The sequence below is a fragment of the Neoarius graeffei genome, chromosome 3, assembly GCF_027579695.1.
Source record: "Neoarius graeffei isolate fNeoGra1 chromosome 3, fNeoGra1.pri, whole genome shotgun sequence".
Lineage (NCBI taxonomy): Eukaryota > Metazoa > Chordata > Actinopteri > Siluriformes > Ariidae > Neoarius > Neoarius graeffei.
This window is the reverse complement of record NC_083571.1, coordinates 2,728,551-2,748,619: the sequence shown is the minus strand read 5'-3', so window position 1 is coordinate 2,748,619 and position 20,069 is coordinate 2,728,551. Positions and strand designations below refer to the sequence as shown.

Here is a 20,069-nt window from a genome sequence, read left to right as displayed (position 1 = left end):
AGCAGCTACAGATAATGAGATGAGATGAGTGAGATCACATTTTCTCCTCATAACATCGACATTGAGTGTGTATTTATTAGTTTTGTACTTACTCTTGGAATTCCTTTATATTTTGACTAATCTTATGCATACATGTCAACCTTTGGTCAATCAAACCTGTATAACCAACCTCCAAAATCCGTATTTCCCTTATAAAATCCTTATAAGATGCAAATTAAAATAATTTACCTAAAATTTGAATGATAATTAACAATGATATATCCCAGTTACTTTTTATTCAATATTAATAACAATAAACCTTCAGAATGAATACAAAGCTCCAATGTTTGACAAAAACACAAAGTGTCACTCTAATGTTCTGAATTGCACTCCGTGACAGCTTTTTTAGCGCTCTGCACCAATACCTCACGAGGCTGCATGTCACAGCAAGTGTCTGTGTTGATCTTGCCGGAGTGCCCATTCAGAATCTTTTCAGTCGCTAGTGAAAGTTGCTCAGGTGGAAATACGCTTTTCAAACAAAATGTTACTTCCCGGTTGGCGGGATTCTCGCAATGCGGTGTGCGCATGATCAAAAGTGGAACGAAGTCTTGCTACCACAAGATAACGCGCGAGTTCATAAGACTCTTTACTGGGTGTCTGTGGTGTACAGTACGTTTGTAAATGTTATGCGCTCTTTTATCATCGTGGGAATTGATTATAGCTCTAAATAAATATTGAAGTTTTTTTAAAGAATCCGTATAACTTTATTTGTACGCCCGTATACTACGTTTATTGAATCAAATCCGTATAAAATACGGACATTCCGTATAGGTTGACATGTATGCTTATGGACATGATGTGGTATCTAAATAGCTCCAGATCTCTGGACTTGGGCTGCAAAACCATCAAAGGTTTTAGAATATAAAAGTTTAGCAATAATTTAATTCAGAGAACTGAGATCTAGCTTTTATTTTACACACACAATTTAAAACAAAATACACAGACCATCCTATGTTGCTAAACAGCAATTATGTTTCTTGAAGGTCATGCGTCACAGTTTGATGGCTCCGTGTGGGTGTATCTTAAACACACGTGACTAAGTAAATCTCTGTCCACACCGGGCACTGAATTGGTCTCTTTCCTGTATGTATGCGCTGGTGTCGCTGGAGATTACTGACAGTCGTGAAGCTCTTCCCACACTGTGCGCAGTGATATGGCTTCTCCCCTGTGTGAATGCGCTGGTGTGTTTGAAAATCGCTCTGTTGCGTAAAACCTTTTCCACACTGTGAGCAACGATACGGCTTCTCTATCGCATGAGTGCGCTGGTGTCGCTGGAGATTACTCCGTTGAGTGAAGCTCCTCCCACACTGTGAGCACTGATACGGCCTCTCGCCTGTGTGAGTGCGCTCATGTTTCTGGAAATCACAATTTCGTCTAAAACACTTCCCACACTGTGAGCAATGATATGGTTTCTCTGCAACGTGAACACGCTCGTGAGACTGGAGATGGCTCTGTTGAATAAAACCCTTGCCGCATTTGGAGCACTCGTATGGCTTCTCTCCTGTGTGAATGCACTGGTGATGTTGGAGAGAACTTGCTTTATTGAAGCTCTTCCCGCACTGCGAGCAGTGATACGGTTTCTCTCCTGTGTGAAGGCGCTGGTGATATCTGAAATCACTTCGTCGAATGAAATTCTTCCCGCACTGTGTGCACGCGTATGGCTTCTCCCCCGTGTGAACGTATTTATGACCATCCAGATGACACTTCTGTGTGAAGCTCTTCCCGCACACTGAGCAGTGATATGGCTTCTCTCCTGTGTGAATGCGCTGGTGTATCTGGAGATTAGTTTTGTCCTTAAATCTCTTTCCACACTGCGAACAATGATATGGTTTCTCTCCAGTATGAATGCGCTGGTGTCTGTGAAAAGTGCTTACTTTACTAAAGCTCTTCCCACACTGAGAGCAGTGGTACGGTTTCTCTCCTGTATGAACGCGCTGGTGTTGTTGGAGATGACTCTGCTCGTTAAAACGTCTCCCACACTCTGAACACAGATACGGTTTCTCTCCAGTGTGAATGCGCTGGTGTGCTTTCAGAGCCCTTCTCTCCATAAAACTCTTCCCACACTGTAAGCAAGGGTACGGTTTCTCTCCTGTGTGAATGCGCTGGTGTCTCCGGAGCGTACTCTTCTGAGCAAACCTCTTCCCACACTGTGAGCAGTGGTGCATTATTTTCTTTATTTGTCCGCTCGCAGAGTTACAGTTCAGCGTAGCGCGCGACGCTTGCTGACTGCCTGAGCTTACTGTGGTCGCTGGAGTATCGTATGCAACATCTTCATATTTCATCAGACTTGCATGTTCCTTGTAGTGGTTTCTTCTCAAGTGATTGTAGAGATAAATTTTAGACGTATACGAAAGTGAACACCAGGAACAGGAGAAGACTTGCAACTGGGTATCCTTCATTTCTGGCACAGAAAATGGAAAGCATCAGAATCTCACTGAATTGATAAATTTTTTTCTATAATGTGCAAAAGTTCCAATGATGAACAAACACAAAAGGCTCAAAGATATCGTTAGTAGTGAGACAGACTTGTAGTTAAGACGCAATCGTTTAACAGTTTGTACATGAATCAAATATTTACCGTCTATCTTTAATTAGATTATGCATTAGGATTAAAAGATTTATGAGACGTCAAGTAATGGCTGGCCAACTAGCGGGAAACGTCTCTTCCCTACTGTCGAGGTTTAAAGCATGACTATACAAAGAAGCGTCTACTATGCTTAATGTGCTAGTCAACATAGCATGTTGTAGCTGTTCACTGTAATTAGGTCATTTAGCAGGAGAGCACAGCAGCATGGTGGTGTAGTGGTTAGCGCTGTCGCCTCACAGCAAGAAGGTCCGGGTTCGAGCCCAGTGGCTGATGAGGGCCTTTCTGTGCGGAGTTTGCATGTTCTCCCCGTGTCCGTGTGGGTTTCCTCCGGGTGCTCTGGTTTCCCCCACAGTCCAAAGACATGCAGGTTAGGTTAACTGGTGACTCTAAATTGACCGTAGGTGTGAATGGTTGTGTCTCTCTGTGTGTCAGCCCTGTGATGACCTGGCGACTTGTCCAGGGTGTACCCCACCTCTCACCCATAGTCAGCTGGGATAGGCTCCAGCTTGCCTGCGACCCTGTAGAACAGGATAAGCAGCTTCAAATAATGGAGAGATGGATGGATAGCAGGAGAACTTCGTTACCTGTGGCACAGGCTTTAAGAAGTTTACATCTGGTGGTGTTACTTGAAGCAGTGTTTTCAATATCATCATGAATGTTAATGTTCCTCATGCTGGGATCAGACTACACAAATTCAGAATGATTTTACCATGGCTGACAAATTTCCAGTGTTGGGCCCAAATATGAACAGTCGGAACAAAGAACAGGTCTTATAGTGTGACATAACCGAAGGACAATGTGGCATCTGAGACACCCAACGACATTCTATCTAACATGTCAGAATGGTTTTATTTTCTTGCCTATTCTGCCAAGTCCTACAACACGTTCCTTGACATTCCTTCTGTAGCCATGACTGACAATTTCTTCATCATCTTCCCCAACAACACGCAAGGACATGAATGATGATTAGTCAGGGTGAAACGTGCAGTGTTGCCACTCTTCTGACCAAAACATGGCAAGAATTTATGGCACCATGACTCCCTAATCTGACCACTATGAAGGACAAAAATATTGTGAAGTCTGATCCCAGTATAAAGGAACAGATAAGCCCAAGTTTCTGACTGTAGATGAGGAAGAAACCTAATGTGACCAAATGGTAGGCGCTAATAGTATATGAAAGTATAAGCAATCTAGCTCTTCAGGGTGCTGGCTAATATCAGTGACTTATCTGATGATGGGGTAAGACCAAATGAGAAGATACACCTGACTCAAAGGCAGCGGAGAAAGGAGTAGCCAGATCAAAGTAATCAAAGAACTACAGAGTTAGATGTTCACTCCACTATTTATAAATGAATGTGAGAAGCCAAGTGAGGATCACATGGTTTTCACTAGATTTAGAAAGAGTATCTAAAAACTAATCTGTTGGAGGGGTATAAAAGTCATCAGGGTTAAAGTCATCCACAGGAAAGTCAGGAAGGTTGGTACCCAAACTTATTAGATTTTCTTGCTGTGCTAGATCCCATATCTGGAACATCATTAGACGACAATCTCACCATGGGTCAGTTCACCTGCTAACAGGTGCTAAAGGGTCACGATTGCTGGACATAATGCTATAGCTGTAGGTGACCAGAGGTGTAATGGGTTGTTATAATAAAATCACAGTGCTGGAAAATAACCATTTGTGGAGCACTTTCTCTTCCAGAGCGAGTCGAATGCAAGGCCAAGCAATTTGGCGTATTCCTCTTCATACCCCACCAAGAGCTCCTGTCCTGGTTTGATGGGTTGACAGCAACGGTACAAAATTCCTCCTCGATACTGGCATGCTGTGAGATTCTGCTCTTCTTCATTACGAGCACACTTCACATATCTAAGATAACGAGATAGACAGACAGCCCGCCCAAGAGAGAACAGATGGAAAAGAAAGAGATGGGAAGACACCAGTTAGTAGCAAGGAATAATAAAGCAAAGAAGGAATAATAAAGTACATAACTAGATCTTTGACCAAACAGGTGGATTTATCAAAGTATTTCTTACCTCATCCAGTTAGCATACATCTCTCTCCTGGCATCTATGTATTGCTTGCATTGTCTGCTCTTGTATATCTACAAATAAATATATCCATAAACTTGCATACATCCATCTCAGGTCCTGCATCCTTACACAGTAGCATAATGTTATGTTTACTTGATGAATGATTATCTTATGAAACTATCTTACCACCCAGGAGTAGATACTGTTCATTGCTTCTTCTCTGTCCACCAGGTCTCCCTGGTAGGGCCCAAAGTGTGCACCAGGTGGAACAGTCTCCCCCTTATTAAACACTCCCAAACCTGCGTCAGGAATCCCAGATTGCCGAACCTCTAGACCAGGTGGAAGGGTCTGTCTGGCTCGGTCAATGACCCCCATAGGAACGGGTGTATCATTGATGAAGAGAGTTGGACCGTGAACTTCACATTTGTTGATATAAAAGGATCGGCAATCCTCACAATCTGGAAGATGAGAACACAACTCATGCCCAGGCTAGATTCTTTTACTTTTTTTTCTACTTCCTTTATTGCTAGGCATCTTACTTTATATTTGCAGAATAATGTCATGCTTTGGCATCCTCTTTTCTCATTCTCTACTTTGTTTCAGTGTAAAATCTGCTTGGTTCTGTTGGATTCATTACTGTCTAGATCAATGTTTCTCAGTTCTGGTCCTGCAATACCTCTGCCCTGCCCATTCTGGTATTTTTCCAGCTTTAATAAAAGAGATGTGCATCTTCATGAGTTCGTAAATAACTGTCTCATGTCTGCGAAGGTTCTCAGTTATCCACATCATCGTAGTCCGTAGGTGCTAAAGAAGGCAACTGGACTTACTTGTAATCCTTGAAACTTTGATCAAGGATTTCAAGCAAGTCCAGTTACCTTCTTTAGCACCTACAGATTATCTCACACGGGCTTGCCGAAGGTGTAAATGGTAGGCAGGACTTCCTCTGATATACCATAAGGCAAGTACTGACGATGTTTTGATTCTAATCCTGCTTAAATGATCCCTTCCTTTTGACAAACTGGACTCTCTCGATTAAAAATCCCTTAGTTTTAATAATCTTCTCAACACCACCATACACTTGTAACTGCACACCCTGTTTTCAATATCCCTGAGTTCTACATCATCCCATTTTTTATTTTCCCTCCACTGGCTTACAGCTGCCCACATCAGATGTAAAGCATTGATGCTAACCCACAGAGGCTCCAGAGATGCAACAGAAAAGCCTTTGCCCTACTGTCAGGACACTGCAAGTTTAAATTCTGATGATGCCACAGCCAGCCATAACCAGCAGTCTATGGGGCAAAACTGATCATGCTCTCTGGGTAGTTTTCACTCTTGAAGTTAAACTTATAATATATACTTATTAACTTGTAATATATACTTATTGTACTTATTATTATATTACTTAATATATTGTTATTGAGGGGCAGCACGGTGGTGTCGTGGTTAGCGCTGTCGCCTCGCAGCAAGAAGGTCCGGGTTCGAGCCCCGTGGCTGGCGAGGGCCTTTCTGTGTGGAGTTTGCATGTTCTCCCCGTGTCCGCGTGGGTTTCCTCCGGGTGCTCCGGTTTCCCCCACAGTCCAAAGACATGCAGGTTAGGTTAACTGGTGACTCTAAATTGAGCGTAGGTGTGAATGTGAGTGTGAATGGTTGTCTGTGTCTATGTGTCAGCCCTGTGATGACCTGGCGACTTGTCCAGGGTGAACCCCGCCTTTCACCCGTAGTCAGCTGGGATAGGCTCCAGCTTGCCTGCGACCCTGTAGGACAGGATAAAGCAGCTAGAGATAATGAGATGAGATATTGTTATTGCCCCTGAACCTGATTTCCTCTGAATGGTGCTCTTCACATGGCTTAAATCACTCCCTGCATCTCTTCAGTGACGTAGACTCAGCCCTAGTGGAAGTCTCCGGTGAGGAGCGCAGATTGCGAGGTCCTGTACAATCTAAACTGTCAGGTGAGTGGGGAAGGGGATTCCTTACTGAGGAATATTATCGCGCATAAGAACTAATCCATATCGAGCCACGGTAGGTTTAGATTATGTACAACTAAAGAAAGACACTTATAATTGTTATTGAACTGTACAATAATTATGTTTACACAAATATGCCGAGTCAGAAATCATTCAAGTAAAAAAGTATACAATGCCAAGATACGTTGCCCTCTATGAAAAAGCAGTAGGATAAAAACCCTACTGGAAAACATCCTCCTTGACTGAATATGGCATCTGAGCTTAGAGGGTCCGAGCTGCGATCTTGATATTTCAATTCTGATGTCAAACAGTTGTCTGGTTACAACTCACCTGTCCAACAAGTGAGTGGACTAATAAAACTGTTTTAACCTGTTTTATATGAAACTGTCATGAATAGTTTCGTAAAATGTGTTAGTACATAATCCCATGTTATTTTCTGAAGCCACTGCCTAATGGTTAGAGAAGCAGCTTTGGGACCAGAAAGTTGCCGATTTGATTCCCTGGACCAGCAGGAATGGCTGAAGTGCCCTTGAGCAAGGCACTGAACCCCCAAAAGCTCCCCAGGCTGCTCTGGGTGTGTTGTATGTCGCTCTGGGTAAGACAGTCTGCTAAATGCCAGTAACATAACGCAAAAAGCAAATTAAAAGTAAGCGCTGGATAAAAACCCATCTGTCTTACGGAAATAAAGAGACAAATTTTGTCGTCAAGTGTTTGAGATACGTTGCCTTGCACTTACAGTCAGGTTACCTGCGGTGGGACGTGGACGTCGTGTGATCAAATAATCAAAAATCAGGTTGATGTGTTACCATATTCTCTTAAGTATGGAGCTCTGCTCTATCACATTCTTTTGTCCTGACTTGACTCAGTATCATGTAAAAAGACATGTATCCAGACTGTCCTTTATCCTGGCACCCAGGTGGGGTAACGAACGTCTCCTGACTGTCTTAACAGCAGAGCTGTCTTCAAACCCAGACTGGAGATGTATCTCTTCACTAAGCATTTAAACGAGCACTAAATGTATTCGACAAACTGATTCAGTTTCTAATCTGATGTCACAGCTATACCCACTCCTCTTTAACAGGGTTGGAGCTTTATGTTACTCATATCTCCAGAGACAACAAAAGCACTTTCATAACTTAAACTGAATAAAGAAATTGGTCAAATGCTGTCAATGTCTCATCTTATGGGCAGATGTTGATTGCTGTCACCTAAACAGTACCGTACCTGTTTGTGTCCAAGACCTTTAAGGCACAGGATTTCTGGCTACAGACATTTTTAAAAGCGAACCTGGAGATAGATCAAGCATTTGCTACTTCTGTCTCTTCCTGTCTTTTAGTTACTGAACTGTAAAGAGATCATGAGTGTGGGAAACATGACCAAGCCCTACAGAGGTAGTCTTCATGTTTATCTTCATCTTCCTCAAATTCTTCCTCTTTTATGGGCTTTTTCCAGAATCCTCCATTCTGTTGGTCCACAAGGGTAAAACGTCCCACAGTGCCTGAAGTCCCATCACCTGAAATTCCATAATTTGACTTTATACACCATTTCAAGTAAAAATGTGAAGTACCAAACCCAAGTGTCTGTAAGGCCCTGGTCAGACTACAGCTTGCGACAGGTTTACGAATACTTGGAGATGAAAAATCGGTTGCATCACCACTAATTGTGCGATGCACGGCGAATGTTCTCCAAGCTTCACAAGTTGTTTTTTGGTGCGTCTCCGCCTCATGAGTGGCCGAAAATGTCATGAAAAATTTCAATGCATGCACTGAAATTTGGTGGAGATGTTTTCATTGGTAAACTGAGTGACAAATCCTCATAGATGGATTTGGGAATACTTCCTAAAGCTCGGAGAAGCATCGCCACCAAAATGCCTCGTTTTCATCAATAACTCATCGCAAAGCATTGCGAGCTGGAGTGTGACCGCAGCCTCACGTCCATCATGTTTCCATCACAAATTAATAAGTCCAGATCAACTAAAAAGTGTTCTGGAGCATCACACTGGAGTGCAAAGTGCCCTGGTGACTTACAGGGGCAGTCTTCATCTTCAGCTGGTTCCAGTTTTACATGGTTCTGATAGTCTACAGGGACGATACAGCCCAAAAAGTCTGGTATCCTTTCACTTGCAGCAGTGCAGGTTTCTGTCTGCATATCCCCACAAACCTAATAATAATAATAAAACAGGTTAAAGGTTAATAGTAAGAATACATGCTTAACTGATTATCATTAGCTACAGATCACTGAGAATCAGTTGATGGTGTCTGTACCTACACGTTTGTGTCACCTACAACACGTTTGTTTTATATATAAAAAGCATTACAAATGTTTTCCATTTTTCTATAACCAGTATCCTGAAGATCGGATGAACAGGTGTAGAGCGAGTTCACAGTTCTGAGTACGCATGCGTGAATCTCAGTGTTTCCAGACCAGGTAGCAATTTGTGGTGCTCCACTGTGCCGATGAGGGAATCGTGCATAGTGGTGTCGTGGCGGTCGGTGGAGTCGGTCATTGGGGTGTATGCAAAGTGTTTACAGCGGGCGGTGTTCAAACACACAGTATTTTTCTTCAGAGTCACCTGCTGGGACTATTTTAAAGCTACAAGAAGCATTTGAGATTATTCAGTTCAATCTAAATTCTTTTAAGTTCTTCAAGAGAAGACAGCTAAAACAATTTTTACCAGAACCCTGCCTGGTTTCATTCCTTGACCCAACTTTACATTACAGGGCAGGCCATTAGTTTGCTGGGTTTGATGTTGGTGGAAAACCTGTCTTTTAAATTTATGAAAATTACTCACCAAAACTGAAGTTAAAGTTTAGTTTTTTGCCTTTTTGGTGGCAATCTTTCAATCATTCTTTAGTTGACATTCAAGGAATAAATTGCAAAAAACAAGCTGGAGGTTTTTATTTTAAATATTGAACTCAACACTTACCTCAACCAATACTAAAATGAAATAAATAGTATAATGTAACAACAAAATAATAATAAAATATCATAATTAGATGTAAGAAACCACTTAAGGTAACACCAAGGCAACTAGCAATAATGAAAAAGCATTACCCTAATTGGTGCAAAGCCTGCATGCCCTATCAGAACATTTAATTCTGCGTGGCTTCCTGAAAAAAAAAAAAAAAAACTCAAGTGCCCTATGCGAGCAGTATGCGTGGAGAGGAGGAGTGGGCGAATCAGCTGCCAGTGTGTGTGCGTATCAGTGATGCAGTGATGGTTTATCTACTTTGCCAATAAAACTAATAAAGATGTTTCTTAAAATATTCAGATTTTATGCTTCAGATAGCATCAACTAGGCATCCCCGCGAGTATAACATTTTATTTAGGCTAGTGGGAAATCCTTATTTATTGTGAATGTCAAGCCATGATTAATAACTTGCATGAATGCTGAAGCGGGATAAACGGGATAATGCAATAAGGCCGGTTCCTCGCGTCAAGCTGCTACTGTCTGCATCAAAATTGGTTTATAGCCTGACTCAGGGATGTCCGTTTCCTGTAAGCCAAGAAGGCTATGATAAAGCTCATCACGAGCACGACGTAGGCTACCTTTTAAAATAAGGGGTCGGAAGGCGAATCAGGAAGGCTGCGTTATTTTTAATTAGCCTAACAGGCCTACTTGCAGTCCGGGTATAGACCCCTTTCACTGACGTCACCCGAAACCGGAAGTAAACAGACCCTGCGCCATTTTGGAAGACCAACAAACTCGTGATAAGGGGATAATAACGGCAGCGGTATGTGAACCCACGAGAATAAAGTGGAGTGGCAAACGACTTAAACAAACAAATCTGAGCTGTTTTATTGGTCCAACAGTAGACTTGAAAGAAACCTGTGTGAGACTTGGCAAAAAACTGTGGATATAATGGATAAGTCTGTGCATGATCTGCGGACACTTTGAGGTAAGCAAGCGCAAGAAATTCAGATTTAAAACATGCTAAATTGGCCCCAAGTTGATAACTGTATGAGGAGCAAGCCTCCCAGACTTCTACAATTTAATAATAATAATAATTTAGGATGGTTTGGGGCTTGCTCACTGCTGCCAGGTTGGTTGTTGAGTAGCCTGACTGTTTTTTTTTTTTCTTGCGTGTGGTATCATTGTTGACGCGAGGTTGTTTTTTGAACATGCCAATGCGGACACGATTTCCCCTGATGAGTTATGACTTCAGACGCGATGCGTGTGTGGAGGTGTGGAGTCCGCGTGATATGTGCGCAAGATAGGCTTCTCATGTGTTTGGAGATCCGCGCTCCGAGACAAGCGCAAGCACCCCAAGGGAAAAAAAGGGACCCCCCGAAAATATGGGCATAGTTCGAACACTGAGTGTAGGCACTGGGTGTAAACAACAAATAGTTTACAATGTCTGGGTATCAAACAGATGGCAGAATTGGTGTCCGGTCCTCCTTATGTTTCCATTCTCCCTTGTCCCGAGTCTTATCATATGGGTCAAACCCATCAATCACAGCCAGTTTCTCCACATACCGTGCCCTTTCTGCAGCTGGTAATGTACTCACATAACCAGAATTATCAGCCATCGTGTCGCTTTACTCTCGCTCGTACTTTGTTTTATATTGTGAGTGCATGTACTTGGTCTTCCAATATGGCGCCTAACAAAATCTCGCGGCGCGGTGACGTCATGTGAAAGGGGTCTATATGCGCAACGGCAGGCCTGTGGACACGCCTCTCTCTCTCTCTCTGTGTGGGTGTGTGCGCGTGCGCATGTGAACGTGAAGAAAGAGCACTATGAATGAACGGAACGATACGCAACAGAATTTTTTTTTTTAAATCGCAAGTCTGATTGTGTGGCAATAGGAATCCATTGTGTGGCGCTGCGCCACACAATGGTCTATGTATGGGAAACCCTGAATCTGTAGCTGTGTTCAGGCCCAGGAGCAAAACAAACCCACATGCTTTATAGCAGTCTACTAAGAAACGTGCACCGCGAGCTGGCTTAGTGGTTAGTATTTCCACCTCTTGACCGGGACACTGTGAGTTCTGCTCGTGGTCGGGTCATACCAAAGACCATTATCAGAATGATCCCTACTGACATCTGGTGAGGCGCCGCAATCCTTGAATTGCAAGTGACGTCAAAGCAAAATTGAAACCCGGATGTTGGCCATGTGGGGTCAAGCGACATTGCATACAAAACAGTCACGCATCTGCAGCTCTCTTTGTTTTTCCACTGCTTTAAGCGTTCTTTTTCATTCATTCATTTCATTTATTATACAGGAATTTTTAAAAGTAACAAACAGTTACAGTTTAAAGGGCCTGGCTCAGCTTCAGCTGGTTTTCAGCAGGTTCCTGTTCTGCAGCACATAAAACAACAGGAGTACAAGACACCAACTATAAACACCACAATACAGTACAATAACAGCAACAAAAACGTGGGACAAGGATAAAAGTAAACAAACAAAAAAATAATAATATAGCTCTGCCATATATTTGTGCTGTGTATGGTTGTGGTCACAACAGTACTTGTGACCCTGGCACGTTTCAATTTCTTAGAATTCCGCCCGTGATTCAGAAAGAGGAAACTCTGAGGCTTAGTATGGAGAGGAGACGAGGGGATCAGGACACTTCGTCCAATGACCATTCCATCCAAAGCCTTTTTCAGACGCACTATCAATTATTTTATATTTCAGGTATTTCTGTGTTCGTGAACGAAAGCCCCATGAGAGCGCTGCTCTGGGCCTAAAGATTTAACATGATCCAGATGGCTTTAAAAATTAATAACTCGGCCAACGGAACTCGCAGAGAAGCCAAATTTGACAGGCACCTCCCTCTCAGCCTCCCCCTTCAAAAGAGCATGGTCTCGGGTTGGTAGGCCTGTGCTTCGGCCCAGGATTTGCGAACGAAGCCCCAGCGAGAGCGCTGCTCGGTGCCTAAAGATTTAACATGACCCATACTATAGCACTCATTTGCTTTACAAAAACGTGTCTTGCTTCAGTCAAATTCCATTCAGAACTCCTCCTTTTTTCAAACAAACAAATACCTGAAATATAAAGTAACTGACAGCGCACATGAAAAGGGCTTCGGATGAAATGGTCATGGGACGAAATGACCTGTATTTGGTCAATAGAAGCGCCTTATCTTCAGAAAAGCCTGACTTTTTTAAATAATACGGGTCAAAACCACACATACCTATCTTTGCTCAATCGTTCAAATTGTGGTAATGCTGAGAAAATTCAGCATTGTTTACAGACACTTTCAGCAGCTGTCATTCTAGTTGCTTTGTATATCCACCATCATGGCAGACGCTCATGACGTAGCACGTTTCGATCAAGTCATCTATACAGATGTGAGTAAGGAGTCAAACTCTGCCGGTTACCAGAGGACCCACCCCCCACTACAACCCTAGCGATGTAATAGGTGAGAAACTGAGGGTTATAGAAACGGAGATCAGCGACACCCAATGTGCCTCAAGGGCCTGGTTAGTACTGGGACAGGAGACTGATTGGGAAGACCGGGTCCTGGCACAGGAAGGGACTTGGACTTTGAAGAATTGTGCAGATTTTCACTGAACTTCAGATGCTTTTCAAAGGAAATCAATCAATGCTGTACATAATACAAAGTGCAGACACAAACAACAACAACAACATCATTACCACAATCAAAAATAATTATTTTAGCAAAGTAATTATTGCTTTTCATAATTTAAGGGCTGTAGTTTATACACGTTTAAAGACGAAAGAACAACAGGACTCCTTATCGACAGTTTGTCAACTTATGAACTTTTAACAGTATTAAATTATTATACACACACTGCAACCTGCTATAACAAATTCCTTGGGCGATGTCCAAATAGTTCGTTATACCTGAAAACTTCGTAATACTGAAAGAGACCCACTCGTCACACTAAAACCTCACGTTATATGCGAAATTTTCGGCACAATCTTATCACAAATTTCTCCTTCCAATTCACTATTGCAGTCCACGGGCTGAGTTAAAGGATCACAAACGGAGGCGAGGATTTCATCATCTGCTATGCAAATGACGGAGGTTACCAGTGTATCGTTGTCAATGTTCACCCACTGACTTGCTGTTTTCTAACTCTTCACCATTCAGTTCATTCATATGTTACAAATCACCGATGAGGTCATTTATGTCGTGCCGTGGTGCTGGGTGGGGCGGGGGTATAAAAATACTGCTGATGCGCTTTAACTAGGTGTTAAGTTTAGCGGTATCAGCAGTCATTTCATCATTTTATTGATCCTTTGATCGCCGTTCTTGATAATTGTTAGTAATTGACACCTACACTACCGTTCAAAAGTTCGCTGTCTTTTAAAAGATTGAAATTGCGCCTAACCTGTCAGAAACAGACTACAACCAAACTGTCTATCAGAGTCGCTCATATTACACTACCGTTCAAAAGTTTGGGGTCACCCAGACAATTTAGTGTTTTCCATGAAAAGTCACACTTTTATTTCCCACCATAAGTTGTAAAATGAATAGAAAATATAGTCAAGACATTCTTCTGGCCATTTTGAGCATTTAATCGACCCCACAAATGTGATGCTCCAGAAACTCAATCTGCTCAAAGGAAGGTCAGTTTTATAGCTTCTCTAAAGAGCTCAACTGTTTTCAGCTGTGCTAACATGATTGTACAAGGGTTTTCTAATCATCCATTAGCCTTCTGAGGCAATGAGCAAACACATTGTACCATTAGAACACTGGAGTGAGAGTTGCTGGAAATGGGCCTCTATACACCTATGGAGATATTGCACCAAAAACCACACATTTGCAGCTAGAATAGTCATTTACCACATTAGCAATGTATAGAGTGGATTTCTGATTAGTTTAAAGTGATCTTCATTGAAAAGAACAGTGCTTTTCTTTCAAAAATAAGGACATTTCAAAGTGACCCCAAACTTTTGAATGGTAGTGTAAGCGAGGCTCGTTAAGTCTTTGTTTTTTGGCGTCAACATGTATTAACTCGACTGCGGACTTGATTACTTATTGTTTGTTTCTGGGGGAAGAGGAGTGCATGGCTCAGTGTGTCATGTAAGCAGGCAAATGACGGATCTAACTGCAGGAAGAGTGTTTATTTATAAACAGGCAGGCAAACAGTTAAAAAAACGTAAGACAGAGGCAGGGTCGTGAAACGAGCAGTGGTAACAAACAGAACGGCAGAGGCAAAAACGAAAGGCAGAGTCCAAATACACAAAACAAAGTCGAAACCAGAAAGGCAACACACAGATAACGTGAGACACTAGGTACAGCACGTATACTTCAAGTCTGTGTTTAGAGAGTCCTTATAAGCATGCGCTGTGATTGCGCTCTAATCTGGAACAGATGCATGGTTCTGTAATTAGTCTTAATGGCACTGTGTGCTCAGAGTGCCAACATGCATGGACATGACACAGTTATTTATTTATTTTTTTGAAGACTCCGACTCAAAGGTGGGACTAGTTTATTATATGTGAAAGTTCATAGTAAAAGAGTCTGTTTCAGCGCAGTTGCAGTGTTCCTCTGTTACTTTAGCTTACATGCATGTATGTATAAAAGGTCACGTTTCACCAAAATGTGTCTATAAAACTTTTACGTACACGTGACATAAATAAACATGCCTGTATTATCCACTCCAGGGCGGGGTATCACACGGCGCCTCCGTACTCACTGTGGCTCGGATTAATGGGTGGTGTTACGGGGTTATCCGTTCAACAGTTTAAAAGTAATAAACTGGTCGATATTGTAAAAATTATTTTCTTACGAGGTTTATACAACTCTGACACCGCTGTCTTCCGTAGTATGTGATAATTAACAGACACTCATGACAAGGTATATAGGGAGGGAAAGTAATCTCATCACCCCCTACTGGATGCGTTCCAACCTCTATGGCAAAATGAATGTGAATATCTTTTCAAAAAATTACATTTTGGGTTACACTTCAAAGTTAAGACAATGGCTTCCATATGTTGTGCATGTCGGGCAGCTCTATCGATCCTGGTGATCATACTTTATTTTTTCCACTGATTTGAATTGTTTTGAATGTTTTTTAATAAGCTGATCAAAGACTACATGGACCCGACGTCGCTGCAAGTCTAGCGCCTTTCCAAATCTGTAGCAGGTAGCGGCCGGCGAGTAGCCTACATCAACATGCCGATTTGTATAGCGTGGTTGGCAGAGTATTTCTGTACCAGTAAGAAATGCATCCCTCGTGGGGATAACAAAGTGTGGGATAGCTAAGCCTACTGCTGACTAGGGTTGGGCGGTATCCAAATTTTGATACCTTTAAACTGTCTCTGTGTTTTCCCGGGGTATACGGTATTACCGAGAAAAAAATAATATTTTGTTTCGGCCTACTGTGTAACATGCGCCTATGCCTCAAATGTACTATTTAAAAGCAGCATAGCGAATTGTGTGCATTGTGGTATGGATTAAGCAGGAAAGCGAATTTTGTGCATTGATGAATGGATTAAGAGATATTTCAAAGCATCACGCAACTCTTCCTTCATCTTGAAAATAGCATTCAACTGTCGTTTACACATGTCTGTGTTGAAACGCCATTTGCAGCACTATTTCACCTACTCCATCAAAAAAAAGTACACGATGAGCAGGATCATACCCTTTCAAGCATGGGAAATAAAAAAAAGAAAAAGAATCAACCAACACCCAAGTCCGTTTAGACTGCGCGATAAACCATATTCTTCAGCGCAAATGAGGCGAACCTAATTCAAATGCGTGATAGCTGCACAAGGCAAAATCATATGGGCCCACGTCATGCCATGGCGGGGAAATTAATAATCAAATGGCCTTACCTTGCTTAAAACGTTGTCTTGATCACATAACTCCTTACAATTATTCCACTTAAATCCATACGGTTTAACACACCCAACAAAGATAGCAAGCGCATTGCTAATTCCCACCAGAAACCTAACAGTTTACGCTACGATGTTTTCTTCCGTTTCTTCAGTAGATGACATTTCAAACGTTTATTACCCACATCCCAAATGTCATATGTTATATTATTTTACCTTGTTGTTACTCATGTAACCAACTCAAAACACAACTCATTGGAGAGATCTCGTGGAAGTGGAGTACCCCAGGCTATGGTGTGCCTTAGGGGACATATTAGATTTTTCGTTTGGTTTGAAACCAAAATACTGCCACACTGCCGATGTTGTATTTTTTTTTTTGCCACTAACTCGTTATCTTGACTTGCCATCTTTCAACCACAGTCTCAGTCTCTTTTTTTTTTAGATAGGACAGTATAGAGAGACAGGAAATGAGCAGGGGAGAGAGGGACGGGATTGGGAAATAACCTCAGGTCAGAATCGAACCCGGGTCCCCGGATTTATGGTACGGTGCCTTAGCCATGACACAAACAATAAGTAATCAAGTCCGCAGTCGAGTTAATACATGTTAACGCCAAAAAACAAAGACTTAACGAGCCTCGCTTACACTACCATTCAAAAGTTTGGGGTCACTTTGAAATGTCCTTATTTTTGAAAGAAAAGCACTGTTCTTTTCAATGAAGATCACTTTAAACTAATCAGAAATCCACTCTATACATTGCTAATGTGGTAAATGACTATTCTAGCTGCAAATGTGTGGTTTTTGGTGCAATATCTCCATAGGTGTATAGAGGCCCATTTCCAGCAACTCTCACTCCAGTGTTCTAATGGTACAATGTGTTTGCTCATTGCCTCAGAAGGCTAATGGATGATTAGAAAACCCTTGTACAATCATGTTAGCACAGCTGAAAACAGTTGAGCTCTTTAGAGAAGCTATAAAACTGACCTTCCTTTGAGCAGATTGAGTTTCTGGAGCATCACATTTGTGGGGTCGATTAAATGCTCAAAATGGCCAGAAAAATGTCTCGACTATATTTTCTATTCATTTTACAACTTATGGTGGGAAATAAAAGTGTGACTTTTCATGGAAAACACTAAATTGTCTGGGTGACCCCAAACTTTTGAACGGTAGTGTAATATGAGCGACTCTGATAGACAGTTTGGTTGTAGTCTGTTTCTGACAGGTTAGGCGCAATTTCAATCTTTTAAAAGACAGCGAACTTTCACCTGATACTTTCACAGTTAGTAGATAATCCCAACATATACAACATATTTTTTGGGGGTGTACAAGTTCCATGTCATAACTTTGTGGGATTTTTTAAAAAAAATCGGGTCTGTGGGATTTTCAGTAGTCTGGCTCTCGGCTGAGGAACGCTACCACTACGATCGCTGTGTTTCACTTTCCCTCCCGATGAACACAAAATCTCACACTCAAAGTATGATAAAATTCTCACAAGAAATCTAACTTTCCATTCAAAACCAAATACCTGATAACTAACCCGCACTGTTCGACGCCATAATAAACACTCAACCACGTGGACTTGCTTCCACACGTCCCATGATCCTTAGCGTCTCCGAAACCGGAACCGTGACCTTTCCAATATGGCGGGCGCATTAACGTGCCGCAACGGTCAGTATTTACGACAGGACGTAAGAATCAACCGAACACGCCACATGCTAAGCGAGATGCTCCGCTAGCAGCTTCAGCTGGACTCACCTCAGAGCGGAGCCGCCTCACACACACACACTCCGGCTTTATTATTTTATCCCTGACTGTCAGATTTAACTGAAGCTGTAAAATCCTGTCAGAATATTGTGCTTGATGATGAGCTCGGAGAAGAAGCTGATCGTCCAAGCAAAGAAGAAAAACAACGTTTCTTCTTGGACGTCAAAATAAATATATGGTTCACTACCGCCACCTAGCGGCCATACAAGGAACACGCGTTTAAATTTGATTCGTGTCAAGTTTAAACATTAAACAGAGACGAAATATTAAATTATTCAGTGAAATGTTGATAAATCGACGACACTTTTAATAAATTATTACGGATTTTATTTCAAAATTTCATTTATTAAAGGTTTTTTTTCATTAATTTCCTTCAAACCGTTATAACACAGCTGTGATATTATTCTAAAAACAAATAAACAGCTCACTGTTGAATTAGATGCTGTAATGAAACACTCGCACATGATTTACCAGAACTCAGGTTTAATCCAGTTCTGTATTTAAATAAAAGATGATAATAAAGTTAAAATATATTCTTCCCATACCGGGAGTCGAACCCGGGCCGCCTGGGTGAAAACCAGGAATCCTAACCGCTAGACCATATGGGAGCTCTGAGTGAAGGCTGACAACGCGCTCATTTATAGGGTAAATGTGAGCCATTATCTGGTCAGTCGAATAATATGTAATCATATCTAGGAAAAATAAATAAATCTAGTATTAAAGAAATCAGAAGACTCGTTTTTTTCGGAGCTGAAATCGGTTTCTTAAACAAATTAGCCGTTCCACTTTTTAGAGTGACTGCAGTTACGATATTCCGCAGCTAGAGGGAGCTCATTAGTCATTTTCTTTCGAAGACGGATTTTAGCTGCTGTTGATTTCTTGACATTTAAAGGTGCTGACTGCAAAGTCATCTCATCTCATCTCATTATCTCTAGCCGCTTTATCCTGTTCTACAGGGTCGCAGGCGAGCTGGAGCCTATCCCAGCTGACTATGGGCGAAAGGCGGGGTACACCCTGGACAAGTCGCCAGGTCATCACAGGGCTGACACATAGACACAGACAACCATTCACACTCACATTCACACCTACGCTCAATTTAGAGTCACCAGTTAACCTAACTTGCATGTCTTTGGACTGTGGGGGAAACCGGAGCACCCGGAGGAAACCCACGCGGACACGGGGAGAACATGCAAACTCCGCACAGAAAGGCCCTCGCCGGCCACGGGGCTCGAACCTGGACCTTCTTGCTGTGAGGCGACAGCGCTAACCCCTACACCACCGTGCCGCCCACAAAGTCATATGAGCATTTAAAATTTTTTTTATTGTCCCTGGCATTTTTCTCTGTCCCACAAGAACGATATCACGTGGACGCGATGTGATCATTTTGATGTCCCGAGGGTCACTTTTCTCCGTTTTGGGACCGTTTTCCTCCCTCTTGCGGTAAACAGTACAGCCCGACGGAAATGAGGAGCTTTAACTAATTAGCATAACTATGGAACTGCACTACACCAAGATGGCGATGCACAGAAAACATCATGACTGTGCATCGATCTCTGAGAGTTTTGAACTGCAGGGATGTAATTTATGGTTGACATTCATGAATCCATCCATTCATTATCTGTAACCACTTATCCTGTCCTACAGGGTCACAGACGAGCTGGAGCCTATCCCAGCTGACTATGGGCGAAAGGCAGGGTACGCCCTGGACAAGTCGCCAAGTCATCATAGGACTGACACAGAGACAAACAACCATTCACGGTCCATTTAGAGTCACCAGTTAACCTAACCTGCATGTCTTTGGGGGAAACCAGAGCACCCAGAGGAAACCCACACGGAGAACATGCAAACTCCACACAGAAAGGCCCTCGCCGGCTGCTGGGCTCGAACCCAGAACCTTCTTGCCGTGAGGTGACAGCGCTAACCACTAC

At 42.3% G+C, this 20,069-nt stretch overlaps 1 protein-coding gene and 1 non-coding gene across 3 annotated transcripts; both read right to left on the bottom strand.

Annotated features, from left to right (window-relative positions):
- Positions 1-945: 945 nt before the first annotated feature.
- Positions 946-18,262, bottom strand: LOC132883069 (zinc finger protein ZFP2-like). 2 transcript variants are annotated; one of them, XM_060916228.1, is made up of 7 exons: positions 18,133-18,262; positions 8,654-8,786; positions 8,014-8,139; positions 4,844-5,115; positions 4,661-4,728; positions 4,303-4,493; positions 946-2,440 (listed from the first exon to the last, which is right to left on the bottom strand). In XM_060916228.1, the coding sequence occupies exons 2-7, from the start codon at positions 8,772-8,774 to the stop codon at positions 1,062-1,064; spliced, it is 2,157 nt and encodes a 718-aa protein (XP_060772211.1). In that variant the 5' UTR covers positions 8,775-8,786; positions 18,133-18,262; the 3' UTR covers positions 946-1,061. The 2 variants fall into 2 exon arrangements, with proteins under 2 accessions (XP_060772211.1, XP_060772212.1); XM_060916229.1 differs by lacking the exon at positions 18,133-18,262 and adding an exon at positions 17,915-17,955.
- A 415-nt stretch (positions 18,263-18,677) lies between these two features.
- trnae-uuc (transfer RNA glutamic acid (anticodon UUC)) lies at positions 18,678-18,749 on the bottom strand. Its single transcript has one exon. It is a non-coding gene; the product is annotated as a tRNA-Glu (tRNA).
- Positions 18,750-20,069: the final 1,320 nt, after the last annotated feature.